Source organism: Pristis pectinata, chromosome 6 (assembly GCF_009764475.1).
Source record: "Pristis pectinata isolate sPriPec2 chromosome 6, sPriPec2.1.pri, whole genome shotgun sequence".
Lineage (NCBI taxonomy): Eukaryota > Metazoa > Chordata > Chondrichthyes > Rhinopristiformes > Pristidae > Pristis > Pristis pectinata.
Window position 1 is genome coordinate 92,064,380 of NC_067410.1, and position 12,487 is coordinate 92,076,866.

Here is a 12,487-nt window from a genome sequence, read left to right on the forward strand (position 1 = left end):
CCCTTCGTGTTAGCCATTTTCGCCCTGGGAAAAAGTCTCTGACTGTCCACTCGATCTATGCCTCTTATCATCTTGTACACCTCTATCAAGTCACCTCTCATCATCCTTCTCTCCAAAGAGAAAAGCCCTAGCTCACTCAACCTATCCTCATAATACATGCTCTCCAGTCCCGGCAGCATCCTGGTAAATCTCCTCTGCACCATCTCTAAAGCTTCCACATCCTTCCTATAATGAAGTGACCAGAACTGAACACAATACTCCAAGTGTGGTCTAACCAGAGTTCTGTAGAGCTGCAACATTACCTCGCGGCCCTTGAACTCAATACCCTGACTAATGAAGGCCAACACACCATATGCCTTCTTAACAACCCTATCGTCCTGTGCAGCAACCTTGAGGGATCTATGGATGCTGTGATTTAATGATCACAAGATAAGGGAGCAGAAGTAGGCTACTCGGCCCATCGAGTCTGCTCCAGAGGGATCTATGATGCTGTGATTTAAAGGAACACATAATGAATGCAACGCATGCTTCAAATGGGACACTTTCATTGTGATGGCACCATCAGTAGCTCTCAAATCAATAACCACATTCAGTTTCATGCTTTGCAATTTTTTCGGAATATCACTTCAGACATCAGCAACGATAGTCAACCAGCTGTCTCCTGTAATGCAGCTTTCCGATGCATTTTTGTTAAAGCAAGCCGTTTTGTTCCCTGTAACCTAGACAAACAACACCACTCTGCAGTCTGTAGTGTAGAAAAGTTGCTTATCAAGCAGATTGTGGAATCTGCCCATGTGAGTCTATATGCTTCATTGCTCAATGCCATCACCAACATAGCATAAAATCTAGTGTACAAGTTGTGTTTTCTGGCATTTTTTGAATAGGGAAAACAGGGATATAACTTATACATTGCTGTATATATTAGTAAATCTTTCACATGGGTACAAAGTCTCAAAGCATGAAATTCAATGTGATTATTGCTTTGAGAACTACTGGCAGTGTCATGACTGTGAAAGAATCCTGGCTGGAGCATGCAGTGCATGCATGATGGTTTGTGACATCAGCTGCGGAGCCTTTTGTCTCCCCAAGTTGCCTGAGACATTGAAACCCGCCCTCGCACATGTTGGGCAAGCCACTCCACTGCCACGTATCAGGCTCTGTTCCCTCCTGCATGGTTACTGAAGATCTGCCATTCTTATCTACTCTGCTGAGATTTACAGGCAGCAGATAAGGCTGCAAGTTTCAAGCTATGCTTTAAGTCTTTATATACCTTGCACTCCAGGCTTCAGTTTTCCTCTTCTGTGCATCATGTACTGTTTTCAAAGTAAGGAGCTCATAGTCGTATCAGCAGAAAACAGTTTGCAAAAAAGACAGGATCTGAATTTGAATTCCCAATAAGGAATCAGTAATTTGTACATGGATGCTATTTATGCACTAGAAAATATTGTGTGCATTTCAGCTAAAAAAAAGTTAAATGATCAAATATTAATTTAAACTAGAGTTTTGCTTTCTTTGTCTTTAGGACTAGAATTTGAGCGCTGGCTGAATGCATCTGGGCCACCGCTGTTGGAACCAGACTTGTCTCAGGGATCCAGTTTGATAAAACCGGTGGAAACTCTGTACCAGCTCTGGAGTTCAGAAACTCTTGATGGAAACCATATTACAGACATTGATATATCCAAATGGAAAACATTCCAAATAGTCCATTTGTTGGACAAACTCCTAGACAGATCTCCATTGCCTCATGGTATGATGACGTGCTGGAATAACTCATTATTATTGGATTAACTGTTAAATATTAGTGGCTGCACATCTGAGCAAGTGTTTTTGTTTGAAGAATTTTCATTTTGATTCAGAAAGGTGTCTTGCTTGTGCAGACATTTCATTAGTCACTTTATTGTAGAAATCCCACAGTAATTTTGTTTTGTAATTAGACATAATTTTTATCCCTTCGAAACCTTTTGCTTCTTAATAATAATTATTGGAAATAGTGTTGTAAACCACATTACCTTAGGGCAATGAATGTTAAATGTGTCCTAACAAATCTGAACTGATTTTTATACACCATATGAAGCTTGTGTAGCGAAGAATGTGATTCCAAAGCAAATTAGTATGTTACAAAGATTCTAAATTTACCATGGAGGAAGACTTTTTTTCCTATTCCATTCCAGGTCACTCAGGTTTCACTGGATTATTATCAGAATAAAAGACTGGCTATTTTTTTCCCTCTCCTTAACATGGGCTCTGAAATCTGTGGAGTACATAAGCCATATCTTCTCCATCACCAAAACTTGTTATTTTCATCTCTTCCCAGGCACTGAACCTGTTGGTGAAACTTTTTCTACCTCCAGCCTTGATTATACCAATACTCTCCTTACTGCCATGCTCTGAAAACATCAACAACCAAATGAAGCTCCCCATATCCTGTTCTGCACTAACCCCTTGGTCGCATTGCCTGTTCTTTCCCAACATATTGAGTTTAATTAAAATCCTTGATCTCATCTCCAAATTCCTTCTTATCATTGCAAGCCAATGCATATTCCAATCTTGTTTTTCATTGCCCCGTCATTGTTGGTTTTAGCTACCTAATGTATGAGTTCTGGAATTCCCTCATTAAATTCACTACATTTTTACTTCCCCTTTAAACACTTTCTCAAAATTCATCTTTGTGTCTAACCTTTCAAGTAGCCCTTTTAAATTTTCTTCCTAGCATGCTGTTTCATTCCTGTTTGTGCTGTTATGTAAATTGATTGGCATGCCTTCTATAATAAAAGCATTATATAAAGAAAGAAATACATGCATTTCTTTCTTTCTGTGGTGCTTTTATTGTAGAAGATATGTCAATCGAAATACTTCTGATGCATACTTTCTAAATTGGACTTTTTATAATGTATGGAACACAACCATCAACTTGCAGATAGCAAGCTTTCACAAACAGCAACAGGTCAAATAATCCGTACGATCGAAGGAGAAAATTGGTCATAATATTAGGATCAAAATAACACATGGGATCTTTTAGGTCAATCAGTGACAGAACCTTAGTTGAATACCTTTACTGGAAAAGCACTGTTTTTCAATGTTTTGGTGCTCAAGTCTCTGGTACAGAAGTTGAAGCCACAATCTTATAATTTGAAGACTAGCGGTGCCATCAACTGAACCACAGCTGGTTCTGGTAAACCAGCATCACAAAATTGTGTACTTTTATCACAAATTAACTTTGCAGTGTAATGTTTTATTTGTTTTGATGTAGATTTTGATGGCTTTAGTGTAAGAACAATCTGTCATGGTTGGAATAACAAAGAAATTACTGGTTCTGGTTCATAACATTCAGCAGATTGGGTGGGGAAGGAAAAATGAAAGAGAGAATTTGCTCATGAGCACAATTTTATTCTGTGCACTTAGGAAGCCCTATCATGTATATGTTGACAAGAAGTCAAGCTAAGCAGGTTAATCCATAATATGGAGAGAATCATCCATGTAAATATAGCATGTATTGACATTAACAATTTAATAGGCTATCTCTGTGAAAGGGCTTAATCCAATGCTTGAAGCCTCAATATAATTGATTAATATTAGATTTTATCCTATGTAGTTAACTGCTGGAAAAGTGAAAATGTACTTGGAGAACAGATTTTACTTCAGTTAAGTGCTTGGTTTAGCAGCTTTTTGGTTTAGACAGTGGGAATTAAAAGTTATACCACCAAGAACAAAGATTCAGTAGTCCACAAGCTGGCTTCCTTCAATGATGACACTGCAAAGTGGTTTCCTGACACAGCTTTTAGCTTTGCAGGGATGCACGGGAGGTAAATAACACTTTAAAGTGTAAATGAGCAAAGGTATGTTTTGAGCATTAATTGGTGAAGTTATGATGCAGAGTTTGTGGTTATAATATAAGCTCAAAGGTCAGTATTTGCCATCATTACACTGAAGCTGACAGCAACCCAAATGATCTCTGTGTACAAGTAGTTTAAAGCAGTAATCCTTATGTTGCTTTCAATGATTCAACACTTATTTTGTGGAAGACTTGCTGCCTTCCACAAAATAATCAAGGGATTTCACTCAATTGGCAAACACTTGGGTATATATGAATTGGTCTCTGTAAAATACTCTGAAAATGTTGCACTTAGTTGCATGAAGTTTAAATGATGTTTTTATAGCACACTAGCCATAATTATTGCTAAATAAACTCTCTGGCCCTAGAAAGTCTAATTTTATATATAGAGATTGAGGTTCCTCATTGTCAAATGCATTGAATTATTAGACTTCAAATTGTTTTTTTTTATATCTTTAAGCATTTCAGCATTTGTCTTAATATGCATATTCAAATCTTAATTTCTTCCTCTATGAATATTTAAAATATTAGATAAAACTTGGATTTTGTGGATTTGCTGTTGATAAAATTTATTCAGTATGATTGGTTGCTGAACCAACTTTATGATATCATGATTGCTAGATGCCAGGGATAACCTTGAACTGATCCTGACAAGAATCTGTGTTGAGGAAGTCCATACCACAGGGTTCACTTGATCTTTGTCGTCAGCTTTCTGTGAGGTCAGCAACGAGTACTGTTGTTTCACCACTAACAGTAAATCCAGGCCAAAAAATTTTGATTTATTCTCAAAGCCTGATGTTACAATGTAATAGAAGTGTATTCTAGGATTATAACTCTAGACAAGCACATGTACAGTGTGCTTGAAAAAAGTGAAATGGTACATAATATTGAATGGAGGAGGCTTTTGTAATTGAATTTCTTTATAATTGTCTCCATTTCAATGATTTGATTGATAGAAATTAGAGAAATTAACCAAACAGTGGAGTTAAATTAAAGTCATCCCTAAGGGAAATCGCAAAGGAATTGTTTAAAGCTTTGAAGTATTCAAATTGTCCTGTACACCAGTGATGAAAGCAGCTATTAATATGAATCAGGAAAAACACCTCAGAGTTCAGAAGTTTGTCGAACCAAGTACACACTAACCATAACGTATTGGATTCTCCAGTAAATTTGCTTAGCTATGTTTCATTATTTTTAAGAATAGTTGCTAATGTGTTTCGATTCTGTGAAAGTCTGTAATAAATTGAAACCTATCATTTTGATAAGCAAGTTTATAACTGTACACATGGGTATTCATTGCTCCAGAGGGTTTTGGATAACTGGGTAATACTGACACTGTTCATTGGTATGTTAGTCTTAGAAACTAAACACTCATCAATGTGTGGATTTTGACCAGCAAATTACTACAAATTTTAGCTACTGTAAAAATTAAAAAGCATAGGTTTTTGTTTGATTCACTTATAAACATCCCTGGCTTTACTATTATACTTGGTGGAGAATTTGATTCAAGATGAATCCATACATCAGCCTTTAAATTGGTGTTGGTTGCAGGCAGTCATTTCCATGTAGTCATTAAAAGTTGTTTCTTTACAGCTTGGAGACTTACAGTGACAAAGCCCAGTTTAGTGAATCCCTTTCTTAAGGTCTGCCTGTTCCATTTATATTTAGATGTTATATAAATTGAAATGCCTGAAATCATGCTGTTTAATACCTAGATTTCCTCCTTTATGTCTTGTCAGAAGTCATGATGAAGCTTTCGAAGAGTTACTCTGCGCTGCTCGACTCAATGAATGCTGAAATAAGAATTAGATGGTTGCAGATTGTAGTCAGAAATAACTATTTACCAGATTTTTACAAAGTACGACGATTCCTGGAAAACCATGTAAGACCTCATTTTTGACACTACAGATTGATTTGGGTGAAGGTTAACCTGATCAAATAATTATCCAGTTATTAACATTAATTAAGATCTTGTTGACCATTTTGTTTTTGAATACTATTGAAAAGCATTCAGCTCAATGACAATAATGTATATCAATATGGAAGGCTGCAAAGGTAATTAGTTCTCAACCTCCGAGTAGAATTCAGTGAGGGACTTTAGGATCATGAAAGCTAAACCTGGATTGCAGTAGGTTGTGAGGTGGCATCAGTAACCTTTTGTGTATCTCACTTACTTTTTGTCCCACCAGCATCTTCAGCTGGCTGGGGTCAATGCCGTAAAATTTCCTTCAGAATCTGCTCTGCACCTCTTCTTTCCTCTATTCTTTTAAGATCCTCAGGGTCACCAAACAATCTTTTTGCTTTTTTACAGCACTTAACTAATTATTACGTTGCAGACAATGATACAGGATATTCAATTCTTTCAGTTAATTCTGTGAACTGTTCATACTAAAAGCAAAAACCTGAGCTTTGCTCCTAATATATCAAATCTATTGTCTTTCTTTTTTTAACTTGAATATCAGGGAGGCCCCTAATTCCTCACATTGCCTCTTTTCTAGACCTCACGAATGTATACTGGTCCTTTGTATGAAGATCTGTGTGCTGGAACCATGAAGGCTATTGCCATGGAGACATTTTACCTGACACAGAACAGACTGCATGTAAACTTGAGAAGAGCAATCCAACAGATTTTTGCACACAGTGCTAACCCTGCTGCTGTTATGACACTGCTTGAAGATAAACCATCAGATACAACCAACCCCATCTCACTCAGGGATGTGAATGTCTCTGCATAGCTGATCAACCCATGCTGTTGTAGAATGGATTTAACTGAATATTTGGGATCCTCGCTTGAGAACCTAAACTAAAGTATTTTCAATTTGTGACTTTCTAATTCAATCATTTTTCACAGGATTTATGTTGGTTATCTTAAGGACCTCTTCCAGGGAATGGAGAAGCCTAAGCCAGCATTCCAAAAATGTTTCATACAAAATACTATTTTGTTGAAAGATTGGCCATGTTGTAGAAACTTTGTCACTCTTGTATGTTTGATACACATGTAAAATGTAGATTCTAGAATCATAGTTTGAGGATCATTCTTGCTAATCCAGGCACTTGGAAAAAAAGACATTTTCTCAACTCTGACAGAATAGTTGACACAGTACAGAACTGTTGGTGCTAAAGAAGTAATCAGGAAACAAGGTGAGGCCAAATGGTTGGTTTTAATGAAGTAGTTTAAATAATATTGGTTGGTGCTGTTGACCTGGTTGCACCATGCCGACTAGTTATACTCTGTTAAATAGAACAGGAGTTAACAAGGACGGATTTCTGATGAACACATCTGTACAAAGTATGTGAATTCTAATTTTTGCCAATGCAGAACATACAAGTTTGGTTGATTCACGTGGATTTTACAGTGCAAATTTGATTTGGTTTTTAGCCAGTGCAGGCTTTGTTAGCAATAACATTTTACTCAAAGCAAAGTTTGTAGGTTCATTAGTTAGTGTAAAATTGTTTCTTCCTGGTTTTCCTTAAATTTCATCTGTAAAAACTGAGAACTTTCAAATTCATTACACGTATTTCAGGTAATCTTACCCTCATGCAATCTAGATAGAGGTGTGAAGCTAATGACTAATATGTTTCACACCTAGGTTGTTTCAGAAAATTTTTTGTTAATTCTTTGCATTTTTTCTAAAAAATAATTTAAAATGAGTTTTGTTTTGCCTTTACAATGGATAATGAATGGAAATGTGTGTGTATTATCTACTTCACATTCTTATAGAATATATTTTTTCCAAAAATCATTGCAAAGGATATTTTTGAGAAAGTAAATGGCCTCAGAATTCTTAGAATTCATTTGTGGTCCTTATGAAATGGAAACAGTCATGGAATTAGGAACATGTTTATTTTATCCAAGTTAGTGACCGTTAGTGTATTATATAGAGAAGTATCATCAGGGTGATAGTCTATTTTAAAAAGGAACATTATGACTTGTGTTCCAATGAGTCATTTTAGATTTAATCTATAAGACAAACTTTCCCTTTTAATTTGCTTCTTGCACTGTGGACTTAAAGATACTCATCTTCCATCCATGAGCTTTTTTCAATTCCACTGTATTTCTGTTTAAAGTGTAACAATTTTTGACAACAGAGTATTTTGGTAAACAGACCTGAGTATTTAGCTGTTGTTCCATGATGGAGCAGGATGTTAAGGAGCTGGAATGTATTTGAGTTCAATGTTGATTGCTGCCTTCACTGACTGCTCATTTAAGATCCCAGATGTGGTTCAAAACTAGAGGGATATTGTGCAGTTGGTAATAGTTAATGCCATATTAACTTGGTGGTCCTGACTGTTCTATAGTTTCTGATTTTTTAGTTTCTGATTGTTGTCCTACAATTTGAATAGAATGCTTCTGGTTCTCATTTTGATGATGTGCTATCTGCTTTGCCTTGGAAATGTTGGAGTCAGCAGGTACTTCATTGAATAAGATCCAATTGATGAAGATGACATTAAGAAATGTGTAACGTGTCAACACTGGAAGCACATTAGCAAAACGTTGAATTATCTGATGAAAATTTTGTACTTTTTCCTGCTTTTTGTTCAAATGTGTTTCACAAGTGTATGCAAAAAAAAGTTAAGGAGCCAACAACTGTGTAATGGATTTGCACAAAAACTTTGTGACTGTACCTTTCTCAGGAAGTGCAACCAGTGGTGCCTTTCTCAACAGTATTCTGATTCATGGTCCATAAGCTTCTGTCCTTTTTAACAGAAGCCTTATTAGTAAAATGAAACAAAACACTTCCTCAAAATATATTGTGAATTTGTTTACAAAAATGTTTTGTAAGTCAGAACTATTTTATTATGTCCCAAATAATACTTAGTAACACAAAATGGTTTAGCTTTGTTATTTTTTAAAATGCGATGTTTTTCATGGTGTCAGATGTCATAAGTCACAGATATTTTTTCCTGAGACCGAAGAAGCTATTTGCCAAACTGCTTGTGTGGAGGATGTAGTTTTCAGATCTGTGTTTTTTTTTATAACCATCACTAATAATGAATGCAGACTAAAAATTTTTTAAAATGGATTAGAAGTTTCAAAGAAGAGCATCTACCCAAGATGTTGTAACACTGACTTGGTGTGGTTTTCCAGCATTTTCTGTTCTAACTTCAGATTTCCAGCATTCGGTTTCAACTTGTATTTGTACTGATGAAACTGTCTCTGTATAAACCAACTAAAAACTTAAAAGTGTTCTTATGTCTGCAGATATTTTTAATTGAACTTTACACTTCATAAGAAAGGGCAGATGATTATCCAATATATTGCAAGTACTGATATTGTGAAAAATATGAATGTGTACAAAAATAAACAAGGTAACCATGATTTATTGGGTGAATTGGATAATGCCAGTATTTAAACAATGTATGAACAGATTGGTTTGATTCCTCTTCCTGCTTTACCAATGTTACCAGGACTGATTCAAATGTTTGTCTATGCACAGGTAAAGTGATACAGTTGAGGCTGAGAAGTGACTGTTCTGACTAAGAAGTAATAAAACTGCTTTTGGGACGGAACTTGTTCATTAAGGCATTGAAAAAGCCTGCAACTAAAATTAAGTACTTGAAAAGTAATTTTAGGGAATATGTGAATACTTTGTTGGTGTTAGGTTTAATTGTATAAGCAAAACTTTTCTTTTTACTGGACTTACACTAGAACTATCTGTATTGGAAGTGAAAGTTCAGTAGAAATGAAACATTATGCAGTGGGCTCTATATCTGAACAGTGGAGACCACAAACATGTATTGTATGCATTAAATGTGTAAATTCTGTATATTGGGCAATTTAATATGGTAATTGATTTTTTTGTTTGTTTCTCACATGCTGATGTCAATAGATGTGTACATATTCTTTGTGGACGGAGGACATTGGATCTTTTTTCTCACACTCTTCATGCCCTATTCATTTTGTACTGCACGGTCCTGCAGGTTTTATTTAAAGAAAAGGTCTAAAAATGTTCCTCACAGTTTGTTAATTTAGTTTGGAAAGCTTCTGTATCCTTTTACAGTGGCTGAAGTTTTGTTTGTGCTGAATTTACTGTGTTCTGATATTTTCTCTAAAATCTATATGTTCCATTATTAAACAGCTGTAGTTGGCACCAGTTGGATACCAGGAGGGGAGTACAATAATTATTTAGCACCTATTTAATGCTAGTGACCAACGGCACATTTTTGTCCCTTTTATTTCTTTTCCTGCTATAATAGCACCTACTGAGGACCATCCCAGTCTCTTTTCACATTTTATATATGTTGTTCATTCCTCCAAAATATCCTCTTTGTACTGGCCTCTCATTGTAACTCACCTTGTGCCAGGTTGTACAATGTATTCCATTACCATTTTTGCTTTTTGAAAATTAATTTAGAGATTATTGAAAACTAAAGACAATTAAACTCCTATCATTGGACTAATTATTATCCTCACAGCCTCCATTGGCACAGTAACTATTAAACTCAATGTTTAAATTGTTTAACCAAATAATTATATTTAATTCTTTACAGAAAAGCTTTGTGGTTTCAAATCATGATTCTATGTTGCAAATGAGACACAGAAAATTCATATATAACTTAGTTTGAGTTACCAAACCATCTTACTCATGGGATTGAAATAAGTACCTGAAAATTGTTTCAATTCATCCTTTGTGTAAACACAATTTTTTTCATACATATCATTGTTTATTCTGACATGTCTCAAACTTATTTAGAAAAATAAATTAGAGAGACTGACAAAATCTAAGTGATTTGACAATTTTGGGTCTGCTGCACAGTTTGAAAATGAAGCTTGAGCTATTTTTAAAACCTGAAATTTCACAACTTTATGAAAATGGAAGACAAGCATTAAAGTGTTCCATTGAATTGAAAACAAAGTTGAAGAATAGGTTTTGCCAATGCCTCTGAAACATCCATTTCTCTCCTCTTCAAAAATTGAATTTATACAGAATTAGGACGAGTTTGTCTTTTCATCTTTGAGCTCAGCTTCAGTACAGTGCAAATGGAACACTGCATCATTGTAAGAATATGAAGAAAAGGTTAGGTGCACAATACTGCCTTCTCTTTGCATACAGTACCTTTAACGTGTAATGATGCCCCAAAACACCTCACAAACTCATTATCTGGATATGTGTCTGATGCAGGGTTTCGACCCAAAGCACCAACAATTCCTTTTCTCCCACAGACGCTGCTGTGTTCTTTCACCAGATTGTTGCTCGTTATCTGGAAAATTTGTCACCAAGTCAAATAAAAAGATTTTGAGGCAGATATCCAAAAAAAATTGATCAAAGTAATCAGTTTAAAGATTGTCTGAAAAGAAGATTTAAGAGAGAATTCTAGTGGTGAACTAATTAAAAGCTTGTGTATCCAGGAGGACACATTTGGAGCACGGACACATTTGGAGCACAGACACATTGTAAGGTTTTAAGGCTAAAGGCGAGTACACGTGTAGGGTTTGAGGTCATGAAAGGATTTGAAGATGAGAATTCTGTAATTGAAATGTTGCTTACCTGGGAGCCACTGAAGACCAGAGAGCAAAGGGTTGATGGTTTTCATGCAACAGCAATGTTTCCCAATTTTACTTCTTTGAAATAAAATCAGAACCTTCTTGAAGTACCTGCCCAAATGTTATCCATTTTCATGTTTTCAATATATCTGGTATTCACCTTTCCTTGTTATTCAGTGTTTTTTTGGTAGTTCCTATGCTCCATTTTAATACAATTTTTGTTGAATCTTTGTTAGAATCTTTCAAATCCTTGTTTCAACACATTCATATTTGCAGACTTCTCTAATCGCAAAGTGGAGTCTGAAAAAAAGATTGGATGTCATTCTCTAAGTTTGTGACTGAATGGTTTTTCCATTCTTCTGCAACCGAAATGGCAAGACTTATGAGGTATATTACCTTAGACCATTTCAAAGATTAGGTTATTGCTCTTGTTAAATATTGAGGACTTGCTGCATAATTGAAGCTGCAGTTTTTTAGATCATATATTAAACTGAAGTCCCTTTTGCTCCCCAGTTGGATGTAAAAAAAAATCCCATGACAATGCCTGAAGAAATGTAGGAAGTTTATCTCTGGTATCCTGATCTCTTCAAAGAATGTAATTAAAGCAAAGTAAACCTTAACATGCTGGGAAATGCCCACATTTCCATCAAATGTCACCATGTTTGGGACACCCATGCAACCTTGGCAGTCCCAGACTTACTGACCTCTTTTCATTGGGGCTTTGCTGACTGTAATTGCCATGTTGGTTTGGAATTCAGCTGCAGGGTACAAACTTACTACATTTCCTCAGCACGTAGGCTGGGGCCTTTGCTCACTGAACCCCCACCAGACTCAACTTGGTATCAGAACAAAAAGTTGATTCATTTTACTGGAGATGAATAGCTGTGACTGACAATAAGTGTTAGCTGATTTAAACTTCTTGAATTGAGTTTACAAATATTTTAATTAGTTTTTACTTTTTAATATCATTATTATTAGTTTTTGAATGAGCATTTATAATCCCAGTTATTTTGACTACCAGATAAGTTAAGTAAAAAAACAAATTGCTGAAGGAGTTCAGTGGGTCAGTCCAGATGAGGGGTTTCAACCCGAAATGTCAACTGCCCATTTCCCTCCACAGATGCTGCCTGACCCGCTGAGTTCCTCCAACAGTTTGTTTGTTTTTTACC

The 12,487-nt window shown here is 35.7% G+C and overlaps 1 protein-coding gene across 3 annotated transcripts in view; it reads left to right on the plus strand.

Moving 5' to 3' along the window:
* rnpepl1 (arginyl aminopeptidase like 1) overlaps positions 1 to 10,567 on the plus strand; it is a 41,264-nt gene extending 30,697 nt beyond the window's left edge. For all 3 annotated transcript variants that reach the window (XM_052018894.1, XM_052018895.1, XM_052018896.1), the window contains 3 exons: positions 1,523 to 1,747; positions 5,572 to 5,714; positions 6,331 to 10,567. In XM_052018894.1, the coding sequence (XP_051874854.1) occupies positions 1,523 to 1,747; positions 5,572 to 5,714; positions 6,331 to 6,567 (605 nt within the window). In that variant the 3' untranslated portion in view covers positions 6,568 to 10,567. The remainder of the gene's footprint in view (positions 1 to 1,522; positions 1,748 to 5,571; positions 5,715 to 6,330) is intronic.
* Positions 10,568 to 12,487: the final 1,920 nt, after the last annotated feature.